Source organism: Aspergillus puulaauensis, chromosome 1 (assembly GCF_016861865.1).
Source record: "Aspergillus puulaauensis MK2 DNA, chromosome 1, nearly complete sequence".
NCBI lineage: Eukaryota > Fungi > Ascomycota > Eurotiomycetes > Eurotiales > Aspergillaceae > Aspergillus > Aspergillus puulaauensis.
The window spans coordinates 2,342,484-2,366,435 of NC_054857.1; the positions used below are offsets into that span (position 1 = coordinate 2,342,484).

The 23,952-nt window shown below is 49.4% G+C and overlaps 12 protein-coding genes across 12 annotated transcripts; 8 read left to right on the top strand and 4 right to left on the bottom strand.

Moving 5' to 3' along the window:
• Window positions 1-35: 35 nt before the first annotated feature.
• On the top strand, window positions 36-2,372 carry flbA (developmental regulator FlbA; the record flags this gene model as incomplete). The annotated part of the gene is made up of 4 exons (XM_041706018.1): window positions 36-710; window positions 788-1,916; window positions 1,973-2,160; window positions 2,220-2,372. 4 exons carry the CDS (start codon window positions 36-38, stop codon window positions 2,370-2,372), a joined length of 2,145 nt encoding a protein of 714 aa, XP_041550274.1.
• Window positions 2,373-3,536: 1,164 nt separating this feature from the next.
• On the bottom strand, window positions 3,537-4,985 carry CDC73 (CDC73 C-terminal domain-containing protein; the record flags this gene model as incomplete). Its single annotated transcript, XM_041706029.1, has 2 exons — window positions 3,537-4,268; window positions 4,332-4,985. 2 exons carry the CDS (start codon window positions 4,983-4,985, stop codon window positions 3,537-3,539), a joined length of 1,386 nt encoding a protein of 461 aa, XP_041550275.1.
• Window positions 4,986-5,977: 992 nt separating this feature from the next.
• Window positions 5,978-6,784, top strand: APUU_10910S (lytic polysaccharide monooxygenase auxiliary activity family 9 protein; the record flags this gene model as incomplete). The annotated part of the gene is made up of 1 exon (XM_041706041.1): window positions 5,978-6,784. The coding sequence occupies one exon, from the start codon at window positions 5,978-5,980 to the stop codon at window positions 6,782-6,784; it is 807 nt and encodes a 268-aa protein (XP_041550276.1).
• Window positions 6,785-7,312: 528 nt separating this feature from the next.
• Window positions 7,313-7,924, top strand: APUU_10911S (PaaI family thioesterase; the record flags this gene model as incomplete). The annotated part of the gene is made up of 2 exons (XM_041706052.1): window positions 7,313-7,423; window positions 7,517-7,924. 2 exons carry the CDS (start codon window positions 7,313-7,315, stop codon window positions 7,922-7,924), a joined length of 519 nt encoding a protein of 172 aa, XP_041550277.1.
• Window positions 7,925-8,245: 321 nt separating this feature from the next.
• Window positions 8,246-10,017, bottom strand: GDI1 (secretory pathway gdp dissociation inhibitor; the record flags this gene model as incomplete). Its single annotated transcript, XM_041706063.1, has 7 exons — window positions 8,246-8,334; window positions 8,399-9,211; window positions 9,261-9,606; window positions 9,673-9,700; window positions 9,772-9,831; window positions 9,888-9,912; window positions 9,972-10,017. 7 exons carry the CDS (start codon window positions 10,015-10,017, stop codon window positions 8,246-8,248), a joined length of 1,407 nt encoding a protein of 468 aa, XP_041550278.1.
• Window positions 10,018-10,475: 458 nt separating this feature from the next.
• APUU_10913S (uncharacterized protein) lies at window positions 10,476-10,826 on the top strand (the record flags this gene model as incomplete). Its single annotated transcript, XM_041706074.1, has 1 exon — window positions 10,476-10,826. The coding sequence occupies one exon, from the start codon at window positions 10,476-10,478 to the stop codon at window positions 10,824-10,826; it is 351 nt and encodes a 116-aa protein (XP_041550279.1).
• A 778-nt stretch (window positions 10,827-11,604) lies between these two features.
• Window positions 11,605-12,141, top strand: APUU_10914S (uncharacterized protein; the record flags this gene model as incomplete). Its single annotated transcript, XM_041706085.1, has 1 exon — window positions 11,605-12,141. One exon carries the CDS (start codon window positions 11,605-11,607, stop codon window positions 12,139-12,141), a length of 537 nt encoding a protein of 178 aa, XP_041550280.1.
• Window positions 12,142-12,367: 226 nt separating this feature from the next.
• APUU_10915S (uncharacterized protein) lies at window positions 12,368-12,937 on the top strand (the record flags this gene model as incomplete). Its single annotated transcript, XM_041706096.1, has 1 exon — window positions 12,368-12,937. The coding sequence occupies one exon, from the start codon at window positions 12,368-12,370 to the stop codon at window positions 12,935-12,937; it is 570 nt and encodes a 189-aa protein (XP_041550281.1).
• A 432-nt stretch (window positions 12,938-13,369) lies between these two features.
• On the bottom strand, window positions 13,370-14,152 carry mrpl4 (mitochondrial 54S ribosomal protein uL29m; the record flags this gene model as incomplete). The annotated part of the gene is made up of 3 exons (XM_041706107.1): window positions 13,370-13,495; window positions 13,553-13,719; window positions 13,786-14,152. The coding sequence occupies 3 exons, from the start codon at window positions 14,150-14,152 to the stop codon at window positions 13,370-13,372; spliced, it is 660 nt and encodes a 219-aa protein (XP_041550282.1).
• Window positions 14,153-14,804: 652 nt separating this feature from the next.
• APUU_10917S (NOT2/NOT3/NOT5 family protein) lies at window positions 14,805-16,996 on the top strand (the record flags this gene model as incomplete). Its single annotated transcript, XM_041706118.1, has 7 exons — window positions 14,805-14,817; window positions 15,135-15,242; window positions 15,316-15,457; window positions 15,555-16,081; window positions 16,137-16,437; window positions 16,490-16,844; window positions 16,904-16,996. 7 exons carry the CDS (start codon window positions 14,805-14,807, stop codon window positions 16,994-16,996), a joined length of 1,539 nt encoding a protein of 512 aa, XP_041550283.1.
• Window positions 16,997-17,630: 634 nt separating this feature from the next.
• On the bottom strand, window positions 17,631-18,672 carry gtmA (gliotoxin thiomethyltransferase; the record flags this gene model as incomplete). Its single annotated transcript, XM_041706129.1, has 4 exons — window positions 17,631-18,016; window positions 18,075-18,131; window positions 18,193-18,231; window positions 18,297-18,672. 4 exons carry the CDS (start codon window positions 18,670-18,672, stop codon window positions 17,631-17,633), a joined length of 858 nt encoding a protein of 285 aa, XP_041550284.1.
• An 895-nt stretch (window positions 18,673-19,567) lies between these two features.
• On the top strand, window positions 19,568-23,349 carry SMC2 (condensin subunit SMC2; the record flags this gene model as incomplete). The annotated part of the gene is made up of 5 exons (XM_041706140.1): window positions 19,568-19,594; window positions 19,659-19,699; window positions 19,775-21,932; window positions 21,987-22,361; window positions 22,411-23,349. 5 exons carry the CDS (start codon window positions 19,568-19,570, stop codon window positions 23,347-23,349), a joined length of 3,540 nt encoding a protein of 1,179 aa, XP_041550285.1.
• Window positions 23,350-23,952: the final 603 nt, after the last annotated feature.

Here is a 23,952-nt window from a genome sequence, read left to right on the forward strand (position 1 = left end):
TACCCTTTTTATCCCACTCTGGTTCGCACTCTTCAATGCCAACCATATCTGCCGCTCCCCTCAACCAAGGATCCCCTCCCTCTTCCCAACTTCAATATCAGCCTCAGTCCTCCCCTTCTTCTGCGGCTGTTGTCTCTATCCCTTCCTCTTCTTCAACGGTCGACTTCGGTCTCCCAACTTTCACTTCTACCTCATCCTTCATCTCCTCCGACATCCCCGCTACTGCGAGTTCTCCGGCCGCCACCGCGTCCACAACCGGCTTGACAGGTTCAGTAATCGGCTCGATCTCCAGACGGAATCGACGCTCTTTTGCTGCTCTCGCTCGCGAAAAGACCTCCAGTGCCCTTGCGAACCTCTCAGCAATCGGCTCGAACGCGAATTACCCTCTCCGCCAATCCGCCTCGTCCGGCAGCCTGCAGAAGCATTCGCGAAAAGCATCTCAACTCAGCGCAGGTGAAACACCCCTCTCCCCGCCATTGTCCGACGGCAGCGCCAGCAGTGAACAATCGACCTCTGCCCAATTCGATTCCATATCTGCAGTGACCGAGCAGCCCAGCTCTTCAGCAGATCGGCGCCGCCAGACCATCCAACTGATCCCACCCATCTCTGAACAAAGACCGAATTCCGCGGTCAGCTTTTCCCCGGCCAAGATGCATCAAACATCGTCTAGGCTGCTACGTATGACGGAAGATGATCGTCCTTTTACAAAGGTATGAGATAAACCATGCGATCGTTCCGCTTGTGGCGAAATTGCTGACAATTATCTCTTCTTTTTTGTTTTTAATAGGATTTTATGGACCTGTTCTCTACCCTCATGGTCAGCTTGAAATTGGATTCGCACCGCGTACGCTTCACGAAATATGACCACACATTCACATCAGAGGAAGCCATCAATAACCTGGGCTCCCTTAAATTCTCCCAATCAAACCGAATGCCAGACCCGAAAGACCCCTCTCGCATCGTTACAACCACCACAACGACAACCTTCTCAATGGCCAAGGAGATGGCTCGTTCGGTATGTCAGCGGTTTGTTGATGCCCGGTTCATTGAGTCCGTTGATGGAAAATACTCGCACACTTTTCCGTTGAAAGGTGCTGTGTATCAACTTACCCCCAAGGGCATCAACATCCTACAAAGATTTTGCCAAAGAAACGGTATCACCGCGCGCCATGTGATTGACGTCCTGGAGTCGCCCCGTAACACGATGCAACTGGTCAACCTGGAACGTGATACCGAAACCGACAAGCTTTCCCACGATCGAGCAACAATTGAGGTTATTTTCCGGCGATTTGCAGGACAGGACGGGCCCAACGTGAAAAGCAGCGTCTCCAGCTCAGATTCTGACTCGCTCAGTGACTATTCAAATGGCTTGGTTGGCGTGAAAATGGCCAGAGAACGCAAAATTGGCGATAAAATGTTTTCCAACACTTTCACAGGAAAGGGCGCTGTTGACTGGTTGATGGACTGTTCGACGACCATTGAACCCCGGGAAACGGTTCTGATTGCGGAGCTTTTCGTCAAGTATGGCCTGATGACGGTACTACAAGAGGACCGTTCTATCCCCCAGATGGAGAACTCCTTGGTTGCTTTTCAACCATCCAAAAACGCGATATACAGTATCACTGAGCGTGGCCAACGAGTTTGCGGGTGGATTGCGCGCGACAGCAAGATTCGCGAAACACCTTATGACAGTCGTGGAATCCCAAGGGATTCTAACAATGCGCGCCTGAACCATATTTTGCAAGATCCTGCTTTGCGCCTGCTGTTCCGAGAATTTCTCCGCTTCTCGCTTTGTGAAGAGAATCTCTCGTTCTATATCGATGTCTCTGAATTTACTTCCCAGTACCATAAATATGACAAGGTGGGCCATTTCAAAAAGCCCGATGCTGTACGGGAAACGCTGGCGGCAGCTTACGGTAAGCCACCTCCTATATACACTTTTTGCTGAGCTCACTAACTGACTCGCTTAAAGGTCTCTACAACGCCTTTTTGGCGCCCGGCTCTCCCTGCGAGCTCAACATTGACCACGCGCTCCGTAATAGTTTGGCTAGCCGCATGACGAAAGCAGTGGGAGATGACGATTCAATGCTCAAGAGCCTTCAAGAAGTGGTGCAGCTGTTCGAGATGGCGCAGACATCGGTATTCAAGTTGATGTCAAGTGTAAGTTGCATTTGTTCCTGGATTTTGGTCTCGGACTTGGTGATTAACTCACAAAACAGGATTCTGTCCCTAAATTCTTGCGCGACCCGAAATACTCTGCGATTCTCCAGGAGCACGACGTGGATGACTTAATTGGTACTGGTTCAAGATCTTACTCGCCTACACCTGCACCCCTTCCGGAACGATCGATGAGCCGCTCAGCACGTTCATGACAGGACGAGCGTGGTGGCTACATTCGTCCTATTCGATCAACCGACTTTACTTTCTAGGCACGAGTCCGTTCCACACCATACGTTTTAATCTCTCTTCATTCCACGCCTGTGACATGAACGTTCCCGCATTATTTCCTTATATATACTTGACACTCGACACACGATACCGATTACCACCGGCGACCTGTTTTTGCGAGCCATCACGAGATATGAAAGATGTTATGATCCACGGATCATGTTGATAGAAACGTCCCTTGCCGAGATTCTGCGAAGATTTTACGTCTCGTTTCTCCATTCTCCACTTCCCATCTTCTCGCGTGGATTCCGTCCATTGGATGGAAGACCTCGGGAAGAACGCCTTAAACATAATTGTTGAGCAGCATTAGAGTGGCGTTTATCTTCCCATTTCCTTTCTTATTTTCCATATTTCTCTTTTCTATACATGCATGAGTTCAAGACATATCTCCATTGTATTTCATATTCCTTTTCTTTTCTTTTCTTTCTTCCTTCCATTGTGTCCCGGACATTTGATATGTAAATGCCACCGCCATCTGTCCTGCATCGAGCATCATCAATTCTTGCATGCATCTACCTGGTTTCGCATTTTCAAGGGTTCAGCGATGTGCCTGCCTGTCTGTGTACGGCGGTTTCTTTTTCTTTTCCTTCTCTTCTCTGCTATTTCCTGTAAACCTATATGATGTCACTCACATACAGAAACCACAATTAAAAAACTAGGAAACATATGACCTTGGTTTGACTTATTACCGTAGTTAGTAGGTCTGATATACCTCTAGGTTAGTTCTGGAGATCCTGGCCTAAGTAAAATGTGTCATTGAAGAGAGTAAATTTTGGATATCCAGCATTAGGCTCTTCAACATAGAATTCTGATTAGAAAACGAGAAAGAGTCTTTATATTCTTTTTTTCGTTCAACGACATAAGTTTCTACCTGGTCCGCACTATTGCCCAAAAAGATAGGAAAAGCTAGGGGGGATAAAAAGACATAGAAGAAGTAAGTGGTAAGATGCAGAGAGGAATAGAAAAGGAGAAACGCCAAGTACCACAAACGCCATGTACAAGCGAAGTTAATCCAATGTATTGAACGAGGAAGGGGGAAGGAGGACGAAGAAGTGCCAGATGGACGGGGGAGGAATCTTCTTTTGAGTCTATTTAGACCCCCAGCCTCGTAGCTTCATGCCTTCCTCGATGGCAGTCCAGATTCCTTCAACGACTTCGCGGTCCCGCCAGCGTCCTGCACCGTTGACGCCACCTTTTTCATCCCAGCGTTCAACGGCGAAGCTGCGGACGCCGCGGCCCCAGCCTCGGACTTCGCGGGGGGTATCTTCTCCGCGCCAGCCGACGTAGATGCCTGAGGCGTGCTTGAAGAGTTCCGGCGGTGAGGACCACTTGTATGACTTAAATTGCCAGGTTTGGCCGGTGGTGAAGACGGCGACCAGTCGCTGCCAGTAGTCGGGTTTGAAGTTGGCGGTGCTGTCTACGAGGATGAAGCGGGTGGGTTTCCGGGACTGGCTCTGCGAGCCGACGGCGCGGGATGACGATGATGGGTCGGAGATCCCTAACGGACGGTTAATGTATAAGATGTTGCTGGAGGCACTGGGCATAGCGAGTGTGGCGTGGTCGGGAGGGACGAATACTCCGTCGCCGAGGAACGACCGGACGTTTGACATGCGGATGAGGGAAGAGGCGGAGGGGGAGAGGAGGATGATGGGATCCTGAGTTTTTGAGCTGCCCTTGCGAGGTTGAGAGAGGCCTGCTGATGGCGCTGGAACCATGGCATGTGGTTTGGCTCCGGGCTTTGCGCCTGGGGGGTATTGACTTGTCCGTGATCGATTGCGTCCGAGGAAGGTTTCGGCGACTTTGCGAACATGCGAAAAGTCCTGCGTCATTCCATGTTAGAACACAGGGGCGAAAAGACCAGATTTGTGGGATTCTCAGTTTACCGTCTGCTTAATCCCTCGTAGAACACTGTTGCGATCTCCCAATTTTCGCTCCCCGTTGTAGATTTCTTGAAGCCTAGGATCGATGACTTTCCCAGCCTTCCCAGCTGCGGCTCCCGGAGCGGGTGCGCCACTGGGAGCAGTAGATACACCTGTGGCAACAGAGCCAACATTGGCAGAGGCCTGAACTTGGGCCGCCGACGAGGGAACACCTGCAACCCCCTCAAGGGGCTTGATATATTCACTGTCGTCCGAAGCGCCCTCCAGCCATGTAATCAAATCCAAGCGCTCAACAAACGACAAATTCTGCGCCCTTTCTTCTGGTGTCCCCTCGCCGCGCTCCTTCTGTTTCAGTGCCTCATTCAGCTCCTGCACCGAGGTGATATATTCGGGAATCGCAACATCCTTTTTCTGATATGCGAAGAAGATACCGCGGAGGTCAACAGGGGAGTCGGACGAGATGAATCGAGTCGGCGTGTTTAGCGCGAGTGACTGGGGTAGTGGATGCTGGAAGTACAAATGGGTTGCTTTAGCCAGATCTTCAGTTGCGTTATCGGTCGAGAGCTCGGAGGATGTCGTCGCAGTGGGTAGGTTGCCAGCTGCAATGGCGCGACGGAGGGCCAGAAGGGGGTCCTGGAGGGAAGGATCGGTAGCCATTACGAATGGTGGATAAAATGGACGCTCCAAATGACCCTCAAGCAAGCCCGTGGGACGGCGGATTCAGAGTGGAGGGCTTGGGAGACGTGCAGCGGTGACAATCAGACTGAAGCTTCATTTCGATGGGGAGCGATGTCACGTGATCTACCACCAACACTAAGAGTGCGCCTTTCATCTCTCATTTTCATTCATCCCAGTGTTCACTATCCTTTCTTCAATCACTTTTTTTTCCCGCTAACACACTAACAGTTTATTCATCAAGATTTGAAGGAACAAGTTATAAGAGTGCAACACTTTTCATCCTCATAGGTGGTATCCGTCTTGGATTACTATGACTGCTGCAACTTGAAACAGTCAGAACACAAACCCCTTGGAGGCTTGGGCAGAAAGCTTTGGATCCAACCCACGGGCTATCTTTTTTGACCATGCTCTGGAATATATACTGCTGAACTGGGCAGTCGTTAATATCCCCCCTGTTTGAACCAAGTATGGATCGCATACCAAAGACGTGACTACAGACTCGGACAAGTTCCTCAAGTGAGACTTTGTTCGAGGCTACTAATGCACATTACATGTCATATCGATAAGAGAACAACAGGGATATTCATTTCCATGGATGTGATGAAGACGTGATAGCCCTGGCACATGCCTGTTTCGAATCGGAGTCTATCCCGTTTCCACGCCTGGGCCCGCTGCATGGGTTGATGTCGTTTCATCCTATATAATAGAATATGCGCCAAGATTCAGTTCCCCGGCCATCAGCGCTACCGGCTAGATTGATCCATCTTCTTCGGGTTTCACCCTGGTCAAATGGTGAAATATCCGTGAATAATGTGACTGGGCCCCGGGTAATAGGGAATTAGGGATAGAGCACCAGCGATATGGCATGGAGTATAAATTGGGATAGCTGACCAGGTGCTAGGATTGCAGTCATTTACTCACCTCTGCTTTGCACTTCAAACCTGTTAGTTAATAATATCCTTGAGCAAGCCATGTCGCGATTTCTCCTCGCAGGCGCTTTCGCCTCTTATGTCGTCGGCCACGGCCATATTTCCAATATTATAGTCAACGGCGTCTCGTATCAGGGATGGGATATCAACTCCTTTCCGTACATGGAAGATGCACCTTTGGTCGCCGCCTGGGGCACGCCCAATACTGGAGGAGGGTTTCCGACTGATGGGTACAGTGTTCCCGACATTATTTGCCATCTTAACGCGACAAACGGCGAGGGATCAATCCCAGTTGCGGCTGGCGACAGCGTCAATCTCCAATGGACGGATTGGCCCGAAACCCATCACGGGCCTGTTCTAGATTACCTTGCAAGCTGCGGCGGCTCCAGCTGCCAGACAGTTGACAAGGCAACACTGAAATTCTTCAAGATCTCCGAAGTTGGATTGGTCGACGATTCCTCTGTCCCTGGACTTTGGGGCACAGACGAGCTCATCGAGAACAACAGCGCATGGCTCGTCCAGATCCCTAAGGACATTGCGCCGGGAAACTATGTCCTGCGCCACGAGCTGATTGCGCTCCAGGGTGCGCACACTGAAAACGGGGCTCAGAACTACATGCAGTGCATTAATCTACAAATCACTGGGAGTGGATCAACGCAGCCAGATGGCGTTCTCGGCACGGAGTTGTATACTTCAACCGACCCTGGTATCTTGGTTGATATCTACAAGTCCCTGACTTATACCATCCCGGGTCCGAGTTTGATCCCTGGTGCTACTGCGGTTGCACAGTCGACTTCTGCCATTAGTTCGACTGGAACTGCAATTGTTCCTAGTGCTACATCTGCTTAGGGAGTTAGAACTGCGGTTCTCTTGAGTGCGTAATTCTGGAAATTTGGTCTGTTGTCCTCAACCCATTTTATTGTATGTACGTATTCCGCCTTCTCTATTGCCTCTCCGAAGGATTCTTAGCGTACATCAAAAAGTAGTATTATTGGAGACCTTGATTTTGAGTAGCTCTAGTCATGAGTAGTGAGTGATATGTAATGGCGGCACCGTGGTCCCTTTACTTAAGAACCTCGGGACAGCGTTCCCCTCTACTAAGCAGCTTCCATCTATAAACTAAACCCCTCTATCAGCTATAAACTCCAAAAAAATAAAGCCACAATAATAAAACAAAAAGTGGACGACCCCAGAAATGCGGGCTAAGCGTCCAAGAGTCCAAGAAACATGAAAGCGTCTCAACCTCGGCAATTCAAATGAGTACGACCGACTCTCACTTCCCCGACATCTGAATCCAACCCTCCAACTCCCTCTTCCAGTCCTTATCTGAACCGGTCCCAAATCTCGACGAGAATATCCAAAGGATATTAAATAAAGATGGCAAGCACAATAGCCGGCGTCGTCCTCCCTGACAGACCTCTTACCGAATTTGAAGAGCACGTATACAGCCTCGCCCAGCAGTTCGCAACGAAAACAGATGGAGAAGAGGTAAACACACCCGACCTACTACCCTAGAACCTAATTATCTCCCATACCCTCGATCCAAACGCAGAAACTTGTAGTGACTAATCATCATCGCAGCGCTGGGGCATCGACACCTCCGCCCTAAACCTAACATTCCACTCCGCTTCCCCAGAACCAAACGCCGAAATCACCTTCCTGCTGACCATCGCTCCCAAGCACTGCAACTACCTCGGCAACCTGCACGGCGGGTGCGCAGCGACGCTCTTCGACACGCTCTCGTCGATGATCCTGCTGGGGGTGTCGAAGCCAGGCTTTTTCCAGCTGGGAGGGGTCAGTCGGCATTTGGATGTGACATACCTGCGGCCTGTGCCGGCGGGGACGCAGGTGAAGCTGGTCTCGAGGGTGGTGAATATTGGGAAGAGGTTAGCGCTTATGAGGTCGGAGATTGTGAGGATTGATACCGGGGCTGTTTGTATGGTTTCGGATCATGAGAAGGCGAATACGGATCCGGATGTTAAGTTATAGATAGATAGATTGCCTTTGATCTATGATATCCATGATAGCCTAGTTATGGACTACTTATGATACCTTTGTGGAATGTGATTATTATTGATGAGTTGAGTTGAGTCGATCGATTGTATGGTTGGTTCTTTTTTTTCCCCTTCTTTCTAATGTGCTGGTGATGTTGACCAGCTCTACTTGACACAATTGCGCAAGCGGCAAAGAGTACGGTACTAAACACGATACGGACGGAACAGAAAGAACGAAAGACGGAGGATATTATTGCTCAATTCAAAAGCATCCAAACGACAGTATATTAATCCCTTTAACATGGTGTCGAAGTACCTACTCCTCTGCAAGCGTCTGGCCTTCCCGGAGCCCTTCAACGACAAGCTCTTCACCAGCCGCACGTTGGTAAACGTCCCGCACATCATCTACTCAAGTTAGTATCTTCCGTTTCTTGCCCCATATGCTAGGTGTTTTAAGCGTTAAACTTACCAGTTGTGGTCTCGAAGTGAGATGTGGCGTCGTAGCTCTTGGAGATGTAGATGTTGTCTTTCCGGCCATCCTCAAGAGGAGTGTACAGAGGAATGGGTGGTCCGAAGAACTTCTCTTCGATTTCACCAAGGCGCTCAAACCCTGGCTCCAGTTCGAGGTGGTGGTTGGCATCCGTCTCGGCAATCGTGGAGACGATGGCAATGTAGTATCCCTTGGGGCAGACGTTGTGCGCCGATGAGACCACGGCAATGTAAATATCGCGCTTGCGTCCAACCTGAGATTGGGGGATAATCAGCTGAAGAGAGTCGCTGCCATCAGTCTTGTCTACGGGGTGCTTCAGAATGCAAATTGCCTTCAGCAGGTAGCCAGTAACGGAAACCTTGCCGGGGAAGTAGGAGGGGTCTGCAATGATTTTCTTCGTCTTGGTTTCGAACTTCATGGTCTCGCCATTGTCCTCGCGGTCTTTCATCGTAGCCTTGATGCCGGAGACCTTGCCGCTGCCATCGTAGAGAACCTCGTCGATATCGGTGTTGAGCATGTAGGTACCTCCGTAGATGGCGGAAAGGCGAGCGAAACCCTGAGGAAGCTCTCCCAGACCATATAGAGGGTAGATGTATGGGGACTTTCCGTACCGGGCCATCGAGTTCACATAGAGACGGATACGGTTGATGGCGTCGGTGGCAGTTCCGGGGGCGTTGATGTACTCGTCAGTCTGGAAAAGAGCCATGGAGTGGCCAACGAAGTCACGAGTGTTGTCCTCCAGCGAGAATTTGTCGTAGACATCCTTCATTGTGCATGTAGCGATGTTCAAGCCTGGGTCATGTTAGCGGTTTCAAGTTGATTAGGTCGTGAGGATGCACACCTTGGTGAGTAGCAGGGTCTTCAGGCTTGAATTCACCAACCCATTCCAGGAACTTCTTAGCCCGACGCTTCTCGAACATGCCCATGAGAGATGAGCGCAGAGCTTCACCTGCATCGGAAGGCACCTTGGCCACAGTGGCCTTGGGACCCTTTCCTTGTTGGACGTAGCTACCGGCAATTTGCTTGAACTCAAGGTATCTCGTAACGTCGGTAGAAACCAGAATATTCGTCAACTCGCCATTTGCCATCAGCAGCTTAGGCACCAGATCCACGTTCCAGTCGTTGACGCGGCCATACTTCTTCCAGGGCTCCTGGCCGGCGGGGACGTTGCCGTATTTCTTGAAAAGCTATCGGGAAACAGGGTGTTAGTAATGGGCGAAACTTCACAAATCAAGTTGTTCTTGTCTACTTACAGTCTCAATGTTCACAGAGGCAGCCTCGCTGCGATGGTGTTAGTGGGTGGATGTTTCGCCTAGAGAGCTCGAAGTCTGGAAGCGGGGTTGCCAACTCACCCTCCGTAGTGATCATTGCGATCGATATGGAGCACCTTGTTGCCCTTGACACTGAGAACACTGTACGCGATACAGGGTTAATTGGTTTCCAGGGAAGTATAGCGAGGGAGCCCTACCCAGAAAGGACACACTCCGTCAGGCCTAAGGGGGGGGTTGTGAGCTCTGGCGTCAAACAGCGGGGTAGATCAGATGGTACATACCGGTGCCGAGGACGACCACATCGTATTCGGGGGAAATATCATCCATCGTGGAGGGTGAAGCTGGCAGAAATAAATGAAACCGAAAATATCAAAAAAATCGCAGTTGTCAAGAAGAGGGGACAGCAGTGGGAGGATGCGGAGAGGAAGTGGTGCATGGAGCTTGTAGTTAGCGGTGAAGGTGGAAAGGAGACGGCGACAGCTGCAGACTAGCGGGAGTGACCCGACTAACGCTCCAACTATACCGCGATCATCCGTCATGCTCCTGAATTCTGCCACAGCAGGACCCCTCCAGGGGTATGCTTTTCATGTTATTTGGCTCGATATCCACTCGAGCTCCTGTCTTCTCAAATCTCCCGGGAATAGTGCACGATCTATTGGACCAGTGTCATTCCTCGTGCGATCCATCTCCCATTCAGGCACAGTTACAACTCCTGAGTCCTCCCCCTTTTCCATATTCAATCACTTTCACTTACCTAACTGTAATTTGGCCGAGTCAAGCGGACAATGCCGACTTTGAATGGAGAGGCCAAAGAACGATGGCTGAGCAAAGGTGTGTTTATCAGGACCAGACAGAGCCAACCAAAACTTCAGAACAATAGCAATCAACAAAACTGCAAGGAACTTGATACGCTTCAATGGACAAAGTACAACACAATAGACTCCTTTATTGCGCTTGTATGGGGTTTCGGAGACTTTGCGGCTCACACATTACTATATATTTACCATGCTTGCCATTATTTGAAATGGCAGACATCAAGTCTCAGCATACTCCCAGAGATACAGACAGACTCACGACCAGTCCAATCTCAGCAAAATGACTTGCTATACTTTACAAGATATGTGTGTCGATTGTAGAGCTAATTATACCGCACTTTGCCGTGAGGCCCCCGAAAATGACACAGGAGCACACTACGAGCGCCCTAGTGGTTCATATCCTGTGATCTTTACGGATTACTGTCGAGGCACTCAAAACACCAGCGAGATGATCCTACAACTACCGCGGGAAGTGGGGGGCCGCCTATACAAAGTATTAGGACAGTGGGTTCCTGTTTATGCGGATATTCGGAGGTATAAATTCCGAACAGCGGGGGAGCCTGATGCCTTTTGGATTAGTCTCCTAATCGACTTACCCCTCGGGTTCCGGATGGATTGGGACATGAAGGCCTATATACTTGGAAATCTCGATCCGTCTTCCATCAGCTGTCAGCGGGCTGGCCAAGCTCCTGTTGTTTCGGGAAGCTCGGACAAGGACTTGTGCTTACTCCGTCTGGACTGGTACATGAATAGACTCACCGGGTTTCCTTGTGTTGGCAATTTTGGGCACCCCGGTTCGGACTCTGACTAGGTATGGTTGGTTGTTTGTTTTTGACTTTGAACAATGAAAATGCCTCGCAAAGAACGAGTATCATGAATTGAACTGTCCTTTTCATTCTTTGTTTTCTCTATTTATTCCTTTTGTGGCAGTAGAGTATGGGTCTCTTTGACAAGTAATGTATATATGCCCGTGAGTTCCCTGGCTGCGATTTGGAATCGTACAGCCCATTATCGACTCACAGCACTTTAGCACCAACAACCCAAAATGGATTCCGATTATGATTGTCAACATAATGGACAGGTATGTGTACACTGCCAAATGCACATGCTTGAACTTGTGGCGCTCTTTGAATCCACTGATGGGCCTGATCTGAAGTATCGCAAAGACATCTATCCAGTGGTTTTTAACTGCCAGTTTATATATCGGTACAAGGAAATAAATCCCTATGAATACGTCCAAGATCTCAAGCAAAAAGTGTTAGACACTCTTTACAGCCATTTCAACGAGAAAGTTGATGTTTCTAGTTACTACGAGATCGACGAGCTGGACTGTAACCCGCCTAGAAATGTGGGGGGAGCCAAAAATCCAAGCATGTGGATTAGCCTGCTAATCGACTTCCCCAAGTATGTCAAAGTTGATAATGCGCTGTTCAAGAGTCTCTTTGAAGACCGGACGCCTAGCCTGGATGACTGGGAGATGTGCAAGTTTGAGGCCACAGACCACATGAGCCTGGCGCGTCTGGAATGGTTCATGGATAGGGCTGGCTACACCCATTCCCACAACTGTGTTGAAGAGGCTTATCAACTGGTTTTGGACGTAATGCATCCTATTAGTCAACTATCGCTGGATGATTAGTTCCTTATACTGTCTGATGGGTTGCACTACTGGGTTACCTTGTTATTCTTTGTTGGTCTTGATCTCGTTCATTGTTCTTCCTTTATTACCATAGCCTCATTGTCTCGACAGTTTCTTAGTATAAAAATAATGTGTACCCATCAAGAGGAGAACTAAATCAAACAATGTTCATTGCAGCTGCACTCATACTACCAAAGTATCCATACCAACACGGCCCCTAGCCAAGATGGAATGCACAACATTCGAAACAATGTGCGAAGACTGCCAATATGATTACATGATGCTTGAAGACCAGGAAGAAGCCGGAGATACCCTTGAATATGAGCCACAAACATATCCAATAGTTTTCAAATCCATGTGGGAATCCGGCGATATTCCGTTCGCCCTCGAGGAAGATTATGCCCGGAGACTCTTGACTAACGTGCAGTATCGACTACACGAGCGTTTCAGGAAGCCGGTTTCTGTCGCTTGCAATTACGAAATGTTTCAGCGGTCGAGGGGTCTGCTTGTATGTGCTAGTTTATTGATTGATTTCCCGTGTGAAGCTCTGCCCGTGAACATGAAGTCGTTTCTTCGCAGGGCATTAGGGTCGAAACAGGGATCTAAAGACTGGACCACAAGAATTGAAGTGGACGATCAATTGAAGGAGTATATTCTTGGGGGCGAGGGCGCCGGAGTTGAAAATTGGGATGCTTATATTACTTCGAATCAGGACGACTTGTGTTCTGGTCGTTTGCGCTGGTTTACCGACAGAGCAAATGGTGCCTGTAAATGGCGCATTGTGTTCACAACCTAAGCAGTATTCAGATATAACCGGAATATATATGAAATTCATTTTAACAAGTTATTAATAGGGACAAGTTTACTCTGTTTTACTACGTTGTTCTTGTCGGTTTTGCTTACGTAGTTTGATCAAACCCCAGAGAACTCGCTGGTGGGTTGAGCCACTGTTGGCTGTTATATTTCTAGATCATATTGTACACGATGTTTTTGTCCATGGTAGTCATGTAAAAACTGGTATAATGTTAGTATAGATAATTCGTGAGTCCTGATTTCTCTACAAAGCAACATGCCGTGGCTTTTAAAGTCGTCATGCTAGATACAGGCACCTGCTCATAAAACTAACACGCTCGAGCTTATATTCAACAACCACAGAATACTGAGATGATAATACTACATGTAAAAAGTACAAAGTCTAGAATGGGACATTCATGAGATCCGCGGCAAATTATGCCGACTCTTCGCTATCCTCGTTTTGGGGGCGGTATCCCTTCTCGTAGAGCTTCTGAGCATCCTCCCAAGCATACCACCTCTCACGAAGGACGTGCCTGATACCATTCTGCGTAACACGGATCTACCCAGTCCCGTCAGCTTGTAATTCGAATATGACTTTCCCACGGTGTAGCCTTACCACTTGAGCCCGCTGTTGAGCTTCCCATTCTCCGTAACCTGCCTTCAGGCGCTTCCTTTCGAGGTTGGAAGTGGCTATGCGATTGCGCTCCTTGACACAGACCCACCACAAACAGTGGAGGTCCTCCCAGGACTTTTCGCGGAGTTCTTGGATGGACCACGACCGACCTGGCACTTAATGTAAGCAAAACTGCACATACCTCAGTACAAGAGAAGAGAAATTCTGGCACTAACCGTGCGCATTGTCATATTCCGGCGTGCTCAGTGGCTGACGATCCTTGGGGAAGAAGCCCCATAGCCCATGGTTCGGGGAAGACTCGCGTTTCTCAAGCTTTTCGGGCGAAACAGGCTTGGGCAATGGGTATTTCGATGCGCCCAATCTGAATCTCGGTCCGGTCCGGTGGATTGCAGATACAGCACGGGCTTTGTTCAGGTCGCGACCTTTGCCAGCAGCCGGTGCGGTGGAAGAAAAGTTCGAGCTCTGGACTGACGACCGGTTCAGGGGGAAGTGAAGGGAGGGCGCAAGATACGGCGGCGGTAATTCAGCCAGCGGGAAGGCTCCATACTGGCGAGCCAGCCGCACAACGGATTGGCGATGCATGGTGACCACAACGACGGGCTGATCTGGTCGAACGCAGTTGGGTGTCGGGATCGGATTCTGGGGCTCTGCCCGGAGTTGACTTTTCGGCGGTTAGGTCACGTGCCACCCCGGCGTACTGTCACACTACGTATATGCAAGCAGTTGGAGATACAAACTGGGCCTTGAATTGGACAATAAAAATTGAAGATTTAATAAGAAACCTAAGAGGCCTTGATCAGCTGTAAAGGTTTTCCATTATGAGAACAACACTTACGGTAATAGCTGAGATCTGCTTCGAGTACATTGATATTCGCTTGGCTTCCTATCTTCGAACATACAAATAGGTCATCGTACATGGTAGCAATATTTGAATTCTCATTATTATCAATAGCCCTTATCAAAAACAGCAAATTAGCACCTTGTTAACTCTAGTGCTGTACTGCAAGAAGGTAGCTTGCGGACTAACCGGTCTGTGCACATGTTCTAAGCGCGCGGCTGTGGCAACTCACTCCACTTACTTTCCAAAGCCGTCGCGACAAGTGTGGGCGAAGAGACATCCTGGAAACCACTCCGATCTTTGATACTATCGGTTTTCGACGAACAAACTCTGCCTCGATTCTCGATCCTCTAAATATTTTCCATACCGACCGCCTCCATAGGCTGCGCGATCACAATGAATAGGCCAGGTTCGTCAATTTCGTTTGTTCCCTGCATCTCCTTTGTCGTCTGGCTCGGTCTCCCACCTCTGTTGCCAGGTTTATGATGCACACACTGTTTGGGAGTGGGTTCATTGTTTTTGAGGAGCTTGGTGTGAAGGAACGTCACTTTCTTGTTTTGCTGGCCCCAATTGCAAACCCTCTCAGGTGGTCCCTCGGCGTGCGACCGACGCACTTCCCACGTCTTCCCTTGCCAAACACCGCCGACTCCGTTTGATGCAAACGCCCAGCTGCACATCCTTTCCAACGCCTCGAAATTTCTTGCTGACCATCTTCTGATGCACCAGGGCCAGGACCACAACCCCTACGGGCGATGTCAGGGTTCCCCGCACAGCAACAAGCTCAAGCTCGAAATGCGACTTTGGCCTCAACACGCTTGCCCAACGGTAAAATAAGTATGACTGCACCGTGATTCGCTCGATTGGTTATTGTGTTGTCTTCGAAACTAACGCCGGAGGAATCAATTAGGTAGCGGAGCGAACTGGAATTTCAATATGCCCGTCAGTGGGACACCGGGGATACAGGGTAACCAGCAACGTAACATCGGAACAATGGGAACTTTTGCGCAGAGCCTCAGCGGATCTAACCCGGGGACCCCGATTGATCTATCGTGAGTTTTGGCACGCCGATGATTCGACGTTTCAGCTCGAATATTCTATGAATCCTATAGAGCTCGGCACTAACGTCTATTCGCCTCACCCCTTTAGCGACTTCCCTTCATTATCTGGAGCACCGTCGCAGTCGCAGGCCCAGAACCAGGCGCATTTGGTATGGGCGAATGCTAGCCAGCGTGGCGTGCAACAAACCCCAGTTCAAAGACAGCAACATCCAACCTCGCAACCCCCTTCGCGCGGCCCACAAACGCAAACTCAACTCCCACAACCACAAAACCAACCATCGCACGATGACTTATTCCCGTCCGGCTCTCAGTTTGCCAACCGGTTAGACGATTACAGAAACGGCGGCCAAGGTATCAGCGGACAGTTGGGCGGAGGCGCACAACCGCAGCCGGGGAATATTGATGAATTCCCTCCGCTTGGCCGGAACGTCCCCGCAGAAATCGGCCAAGACCGCAGAAGCTCACTGATGCAAGGCGCTGGGTTCGGGGCGTTCAATACAAACCTGCCCTTCGCGGGTGTCAACCAAAGCCAGTCAGCTCAAAGTCGAAACTTGATGGCGAGTGCGATTAGCGGTCAGGAACGGATAACGTCACCAGTGGCCGCGGGGTCAACAGGTAGGATGTGCCAAAACGTTGGATGTGGTAGATGGATGCTGACCATGGACTGTAGGAATTTCATCGTCACGATCGCCAGTTAATCAAGCATCCAACGGTATTCTAGGACAAGAGAAGAACGAACAAAGCGGCTCCGTGATAACTGGCCAACAACAACCGATACCAGCAGCACCAGGGCTGAGCCGACCATCACAGGATTCCGGGGCCGAACAACAACCTCTAGCTGAAATGAGCGAGCTTGACAAATTCGGGCTGGCAGGTCTTCTCCGGATGATCCATAGTGATAGTGCCGATGTCGCTAGCCTCGCGGTTGGGCAAGATCTAATGACATTGGGGTTAGATCTGAATCAACCAGAGTATGTGTGACTCCAGCGCCCAAACATAACGTCAAACTAACACTGCCTTTAGGCCACTGCACTCGACTTTCGTTTCTCCCTTTGTCGCATCTGTGCCGGGCGTACCGTTGGAACAGGATTTCGCTCTCCCGGGTTGCTATAGTGTGGCAAACGTTCAACCTCTGCAGTCAAGAATCCCCAGTTTCAGTGATGAGACTTTATTCTACATCTTCTACAGTATGCCTCGAGATGCCATGCAAGAAATCGCGGCGGAAGAACTCATGGGTCGCAAATGGCGGTATCACAAGATTGAGCGATGCTGGTTAACGCGGGATGAAGCGTACCCTGGGCCCGTGGATGTGGAACGAGGAGTCAGTGAACGGGGAGTCTATCTGTTATGGGATCCCGCCACGTGGAAGAAAGTTAGGGTATGTTGCACTCTTAGATTTATTTGGTATTTGACCTTGAGCTTACTCTTCGCATACAGCGCGAGTTCATTCTTCGCTACGAGGATTTGGACAACCGAATGGATCCAAGCCGCACGCTTTCGCGAGTCGGCTTCCCGCAGCATGGGTCATGAATGTCTGAGTGGAATGCGATAGGAGTACTAGTAGGGTAGGATCAGCAACGGCGTTAGGTTTACTTCCAGTTTCCTTATGGTTATGCGGGTGTTGCCCTGCTTGCTGAGAGACCGGCGTTTCTCTTCTCAACTTATCACGTGGTGAATGGATAAATATGCTATCTATCGTGACCGAATTAAATGAATTGCATGAACTTGTAACACTTGTCTGTATGATTTAATGCAGTGCAATGTGCTACAGGGTTGTCTATCCGACCACCATTCTTTCCCTGTGTATTTGCGGTACATGGCATTCCTTCTTCGTATCTTGCAGTCGCAGGAAAAGAGTATGCAAATGTAGTCAGGTAGTCTGAGGTATCCTTGCTTCTATCGACAAACTGATAACTAGGTACGGTTCAATTTACTATACAGATGTCTGGCTAGCAAGTAGTTAAGTTACATAGCAGCGACTTAGTCAAGCTGTCGGGTAAAAGCACAAGTCTGATGCGACCCCTGTTGTCTCTCAACGGTAACAAAGCTTGATTTGGTCAATAATCGAATTTCTTCAGAACTTGACGGCTACAGAGCTGTTTACGATACATTATGCAGGCTTTCCTAGCGCTAAGCAACACTAGAAATTAAATGAACACCTCGCTCACGGTTTCCTCGCAGTAACAACAATGGCAGTTGGACCAAGCGGCACCATCCCATCAACACCAAACTTCTCTTCCAGCGACTGCCTCATCACATCAGGAGCACGCCCCGCGTGCTTTTCACGCTGTTCTTCTGTCCAGAACTGCCCCAAGATAGCGGGTAGGAATGTCATATTCAGATCCACGAATTCCGCAATGGGCACTGAAACGTGGTCCGTTACGGCTGTGACGTTGACGTCCGTGAACCCTGCCTCTTCGAGCACGGATTTGACATTAGATTCGGAGTCCCAGCCTTTGTAAAGGCCTTTTTGGAATTCCTCAGCATCGGGGAGAGGGAGTTCCGATGAGAGGGATTCGAGAGCGGAGAACGTCATCGCTATTTGGGGAGCTATATAGTTGGATTAGGGTTGGTTTGTGGATATGATAGCGTAAGGATGAATACGCACTTGTCTTCCAGTTAGTGGATGCATATGTACCTCCTGGCTGGAGGATTCGGAGACATTCTATGGGACAGAGTTAGTTTCCAATACGGTGCGTAATTGTAATTTCTCCAGAAACACTCACCTTTCAATGCGGCATCGGTATCAGGGATCATAGGGATTGCTATATTTCGGAAGGAACATGTCAGTGATTGCTATTGCATCTTTGGGACCAGTCCCAGCTCTCACCAAAAGCAGTATAGATATGCGTATAATATGAGCTGGGAAGATTCATCTCTTGTGTGTTCACGATCTTCACTTCCGCGTTGTGCCATCCTTCCTCTATGGCCCGTTGCTGAGTATGCTCGACCATGGGTTGAGATAAGTCGCCGCAGGTCAGCTCCCAGTCTTTCTTAATCTGGTCACTGAGTGTGCTATTGAGAACACTGGAAATAACCCCTGTGCCACAGGCATTGTCAAGGATGACGGGCCGTTTCGCATAGGATGCAATGCCCGATTGGTTGATCAATGGGCGAGCGAAAAGCCCAGTGATCTTCTCCGCAAGCCTGTAGCGACTAGCAAAGTCTTTGGATTGGAACATGTTGGAAAGTTCACGAGTTGCCATGTTTGTGGTTGGGATTGGATGGCGTTGTTATAGATATGGATGGATATAGTATAGAAAAAGCAAGTAATATGCGGGTATGGCCTGGATGTACGTAGAGAAGGCAATGAATATACAAAAGTTGAGACAGAAGGAGAGAGGCCTCGAGGGGGTTTATATGCGTTTTCCAGAGGCTAGTCCAAGTTCCATTGTGAAGGGCTCATGATGGCACTGCCATCGTGTCCATTGGTTGCCGTAGCCCTTACTTTGGAAAGTGTCCGAGAACTCTCCGCAGCCTTTACTTAGTGCTTATCATTTCCAGCCTTCAGGTTTGCAGAATGACCGTGTGTATGTCCATAATAAGTGTGAGTCAGTCGTTAAACCCGACGAATTGGAGTCAGATATGCGGGAATTCGAGGCAATCCTGGGGGTGTCATGATGCTAAGCTGCAGGTGGTTTGTATACTGCCGCGTGCGATGGATCTACCAATGGCGAATGCGGACTTAAGTTTGAATTGGTACGAAGGATTTCCGGGGTGTGCTTCCTCCGTAGTACGAGATAAGGCAGAACGTGGTACATACACCTCGACAGCAAAATTATCAATGGCCGAGGAACGTATTGTCAGGTTGAGCCACAATCTTGGGAACAACTTTGGGGCTCTACCTCCAAGCCTGATGATCCATCCTCTCGGAAATAAGAGCACAGACCACAGACCACAGCCAAGCAGAATAACACGTGACCACACGTGATACCCCTCAGGAGCGGTCTTATCTCAGCAACGCTAAGTCATAAGCGGTAATGCATAAACACATGATCCCGCCCGCCAAAACATCGCCCGCAAAACACCCAAACGATTCTCCGGATTTCCCTCATATGCATCGGATTCTCAAGTTGCCGGGCCTCGTCTGCTTCCGCAACCATGAGGATCACCGAAATTATTATTGACGTGAGCATCCATCTTCATAGAGGCTTTAATCCCCATTTTACAATGCGCTAACCCGGAGTCGCAGGGCTTCAAATCGTACGCTGTGCGTACGGTGATCTCAGGATGGTGCGTACCGCAATCTCCATATAACCCGCCGTCGCGAGGAACATCAATCAATATATACTGACTTATGATCACCAGGGATGAGTCCTTCAACTCCATCACTGGTCTTAACGGCAGTGGTAAATCCAATATTCTCGACGCTATTTGTTTTGTTCTGGGTATTACGAATATGAGTACAGTTCGCGCGCAAAACCTCCAAGATCTCATTTACAAGCGTGGTCAAGCCGGCGTGACCAAAGCCAGCGTGACAATTGTTTTCGATAATAGGGATACCTCCAAATCGCCGATCGGCTTCGAGGAATATGCGACCATCTCAGTTACCCGACAGATTGTTCTCGGCGGTACCAGCAAATATCTCATCAACGGCCATCGCGCGCAACAACAGACCGTGCAGAACTTGTTCCAAAGCGTACAATTAAATATCAACAACCCCAACTTTTTGATTATGCAGGGAAGGATTACAAAGGTTCTGAACATGAAGGCGGTTGAGATTCTGTCGATGATCGAGGAGGCGGCCGGAACGCGGATGTTTGAAGATAGACGCGAGAAGGCAGGCAAGACGATGGCTAAGAAGGATTTGAAATTGCGCGAGATTGAGGGACTGCTGAGGGAAGAGATTGAGCCCAAACTCGAAAAGCTCAGGGCCGAAAAGCGAGCATTCCTTGATTTCCAACAGACTCAGAACGACTTGGAGCGCCTGACTCGTCTTGTTGTCGCACATGATTATCTAAGAAGCGGTGACCGACTCCGTGCTTCTGGTGAAGAGTGCGAGAACAAGAAGCGCAAGGTCCAGGCGCTTGAGGACAGCGCGACCAAACTAAAGAGTGAGATAGCGCACATGGAAGAGGATGTGAAGCGGGTCAAGGCTGCTCGGGATAAGGAGTTGCGCAAAGGAGGCAAATTCCAAGCGCTCGAGGACGAGGTGAAGACTCATTCCCATGAAGTTGTCCGTTTGACGACGGTGTTCGATCTAAAGAACGCGAGCATTGCCGAAGAAAAGGAGAAGGGCAAAGAGGTCGAGAAGTCTGTCAAGGACCTCGAAATGGCTCTCAAGGATAAGAAGAAGGTCTACGACAAATTGCAAGCACAATATGATGCAGCCAAGGCTGAGCTAGATGCTCAGACAGCAGAATTCGAACAGAAAGAAGAACTGCTTCAGACATTGCAGACCGGTGTCGCCTCAAAAGAAGGCCAGGAGAGCGGTTATCAGGGCCAGTTACAAGACGCCCGAAATCGTGCAAGCAATGCGGCTACCGAGCAGGAACAGGCCAAGCTCAAGATCGCGCACTTGGAGAAGAGGATAAAGGAGGAAGAGCCGAGAGCGAAGAAGGCAAAGGAGCAAAATTCTGGGCTCCTGAAGGACTTGGAGGTCCTCAAATCTAAAGCTAAGAAGCTAGAAGCCGAACTCTCAAAGCTTGGATACGAGCCTGGGCGTGAGGAGCAACTTTACCAAGAGCAGAACGGGCTTCACAAGGAGATTCGCGAATTACGCCAAAGGGCTGATGCCCTCCAGAGGAAAGTCGCCAACATTGAGCTCAACTACTCTGATCCCTACCCGAACTTCGACCGATCTAAAGTCAAGGGTCTGGTTGCTCAGCTTTTTACTGTTGATAAAGAAAAGCTACAGGCTGCCACCGCTTTAGAAATTTGTGCTGGTGGGCGCTTGTATAATGTTGTTGTCGACTCATCTGATACCGGTACCCAACTTCTTCAGAAAGGAAAACTCCGGAAGCGTGTAACCATCATTCCTTTGAACAAAATTTCCTCCTTCCGTGCCTCTGTCGAGAAAATCGGAGCTGCTCAAAATATCGCCCCAGGGAAGGTTGACTTGGCTCTGTCGCTCATTGGATATGATGAGGAAGTTACTGCAGCCATGAACTATGTCTTTGGTAACACTTTGATTTCCAACGATGCAGAGACAGCAAAGAAGGTGACCTTTGACCCCTCTGTTCGTATCAAGAGTGTGACCCTGGACGGTGATGTCTACGATCCGTCCGGTACACTCTCTGGTGGTAGCGCACCCAACTCCAGCGGCATGCTTGTGACCCTGCAAAAGCTCAACGAGATCACAAGGGAGATAAGGAGCAAGGAGCGGGTATTGGCAACACTGGAAGAAACAATGAAGAAAGAGAAGAAGAAGCTCGATGCTGTCCGCTCTACTAAGCAGGAGTTGGATCTGAAGAACCATGAGATCAAGCTTACAGAAGAGCAAATTGGTGGCAACTCATCTTCATCGGTATGTGGTTTTAGCCCGCTCCTTTTCAATCCACCACAGTGCTAATCGACCTAGATCATTCAAGCTGTCGAAGAAATGAAAGCGAACATTGGACAGCTGAAGGAAAACATCACTGACGCGAAGTCGCGCCAGAGCGAAGCATCCAAGGATATCAAACGGATCGAGAAGGATATGAATGAGTTCAATGACAACAAGGACAGCAAGCTCGCGGAGCTGCAGACTTCCCTTGATACGCTCAAGAAGAACCTAGCTAAGAACTCTAACTCCGTCAAGGACTTGCACAAGGAGCTCCAGAATTCAAGGCTCGAGTCAGAACAGGTCGGAAGCGATTTGTCTGCAGCAGAGGAGCAGCTTGCTGAAAGCGAAAACACACTGAAGGCCCAGAAGGAGGAGATCGATTCACTAAAGAGAGAACAGGATCGTATCAAGGTAATGTTGCTCCAATGAACTCAACCTTATTTAAACTAATCCTTGATAGGATGCACATGACGTCGCGCAAGCACAACTCGAGGACGAGAGGGCGAAGCTGACAGGTTTCGATGACGAACTCCGCGATCTGGACCAAACCATGCAGTCCAAGAATTCCCAAATCACTGAGGAAGGCTTGGAAATGCAGAAGCTTGGACACCAGTTGGAGAAACTGCAGAAAGAGCAAAACGTCGCGGAGCAGGCAGTGGCCCACTTGGAAGGAGAGCACGAGTGGATTGCGGACGAGAAGGACAACTTTGGACGTCCGAACACGGTATATGACTTCAAGAACCAGAACATCGCCGAGTGCAAAGCCACGCTGCGCAACGTCACGGAGCGGTTCCAAGGTATGAAGAAGAAGATCAACCCTAAGGTCATGAACATGATCGACAGTGTGGAGAAGAAAGAAGCGGCTCTGAAGAACATGATGAGAACTGTCATCCGCGATAAGAGCAAGATCGAGGAGACCATCATCAACCTTAACGAGTACAAGAAGGAGGCTCTCCACAAGACATGGATCAAAGTCAATGCTGATTTCGGGCAAATATTCTCGGAGCTTCTGCCTGGCAGTTTCGCGAAGCTGGATCCCCCCGAAGGCAAGGATATCACCGACGGACTCGAGGTTAAGGTATCTTTGGGCAAGGTCTGGAAACAGAGTTTGACGGAACTGAGTGGTGGTCAACGGTCTCTTATTGCTCTGTCTTTGATCATGGCGCTTCTGCAATTCAAACCCGCCCCAATGTACATTCTTGACGAGGTTGACGCTGCTCTGGACTTGTCTCACACCCAGAACATCGGCCGCCTGATCAAGACGCGATTCAAGGGATCGCAATTCATCGTTGTATCGCTGAAGGATGGCATGTTCCAGAACGCAAACCGGATTTTCAGGACGAGATTCAGCGAGGGTACCAGTGTTGTACAGGCCCTTACCCCAGCTGACATGAAGTAAACAATCGGTTTCAATGACTACTTGGTGTTTCTTGTTGATATTTCGTTCCTCTCTGTTTGGGCACTTGGAATCTTGCTGCGGTCATGGCATAGTGGCATCTGGGCTAAATGCTGGTGTTTTTGTGGAAGACTGTTTATGGACACTCTGAATTAGCATTTGAAATTTTTGTTTTATTTTTAGATTTGATGATCTACGTATAATGATACACTCATTGAATTCACTGGCCGAGGCTGCAGTCGAGGGTTTGAGACAACTAAATAAATTATTAAGGTACGCCCGTTTATTCCGCCTCCGACCGTCGGTTCGCCGTCATTCATCCTCCTCCGCCATCTCTCCCCGGCCGGCCCTTTGCCATCCCCCCTCATTCCCCAACACTCCTACTCCTACTCCTGCTCTTGTCCGAGATTCCTCCTTTAATACGTTCTCATATATCTCCTCTTTTTAACTCTCTAGAGGTGTTTGTCGTCCGCTCCAACGTCATCGCCACCGACAGTTCATGCGACACCGGCAATTATCGGCCCCAGTACTCGAAAAGCGCGGTGTCATTCCCATTTCGTCTCACGAGAACCCGCTGCAGTTTAGAATACAAATAATCACTTAGCG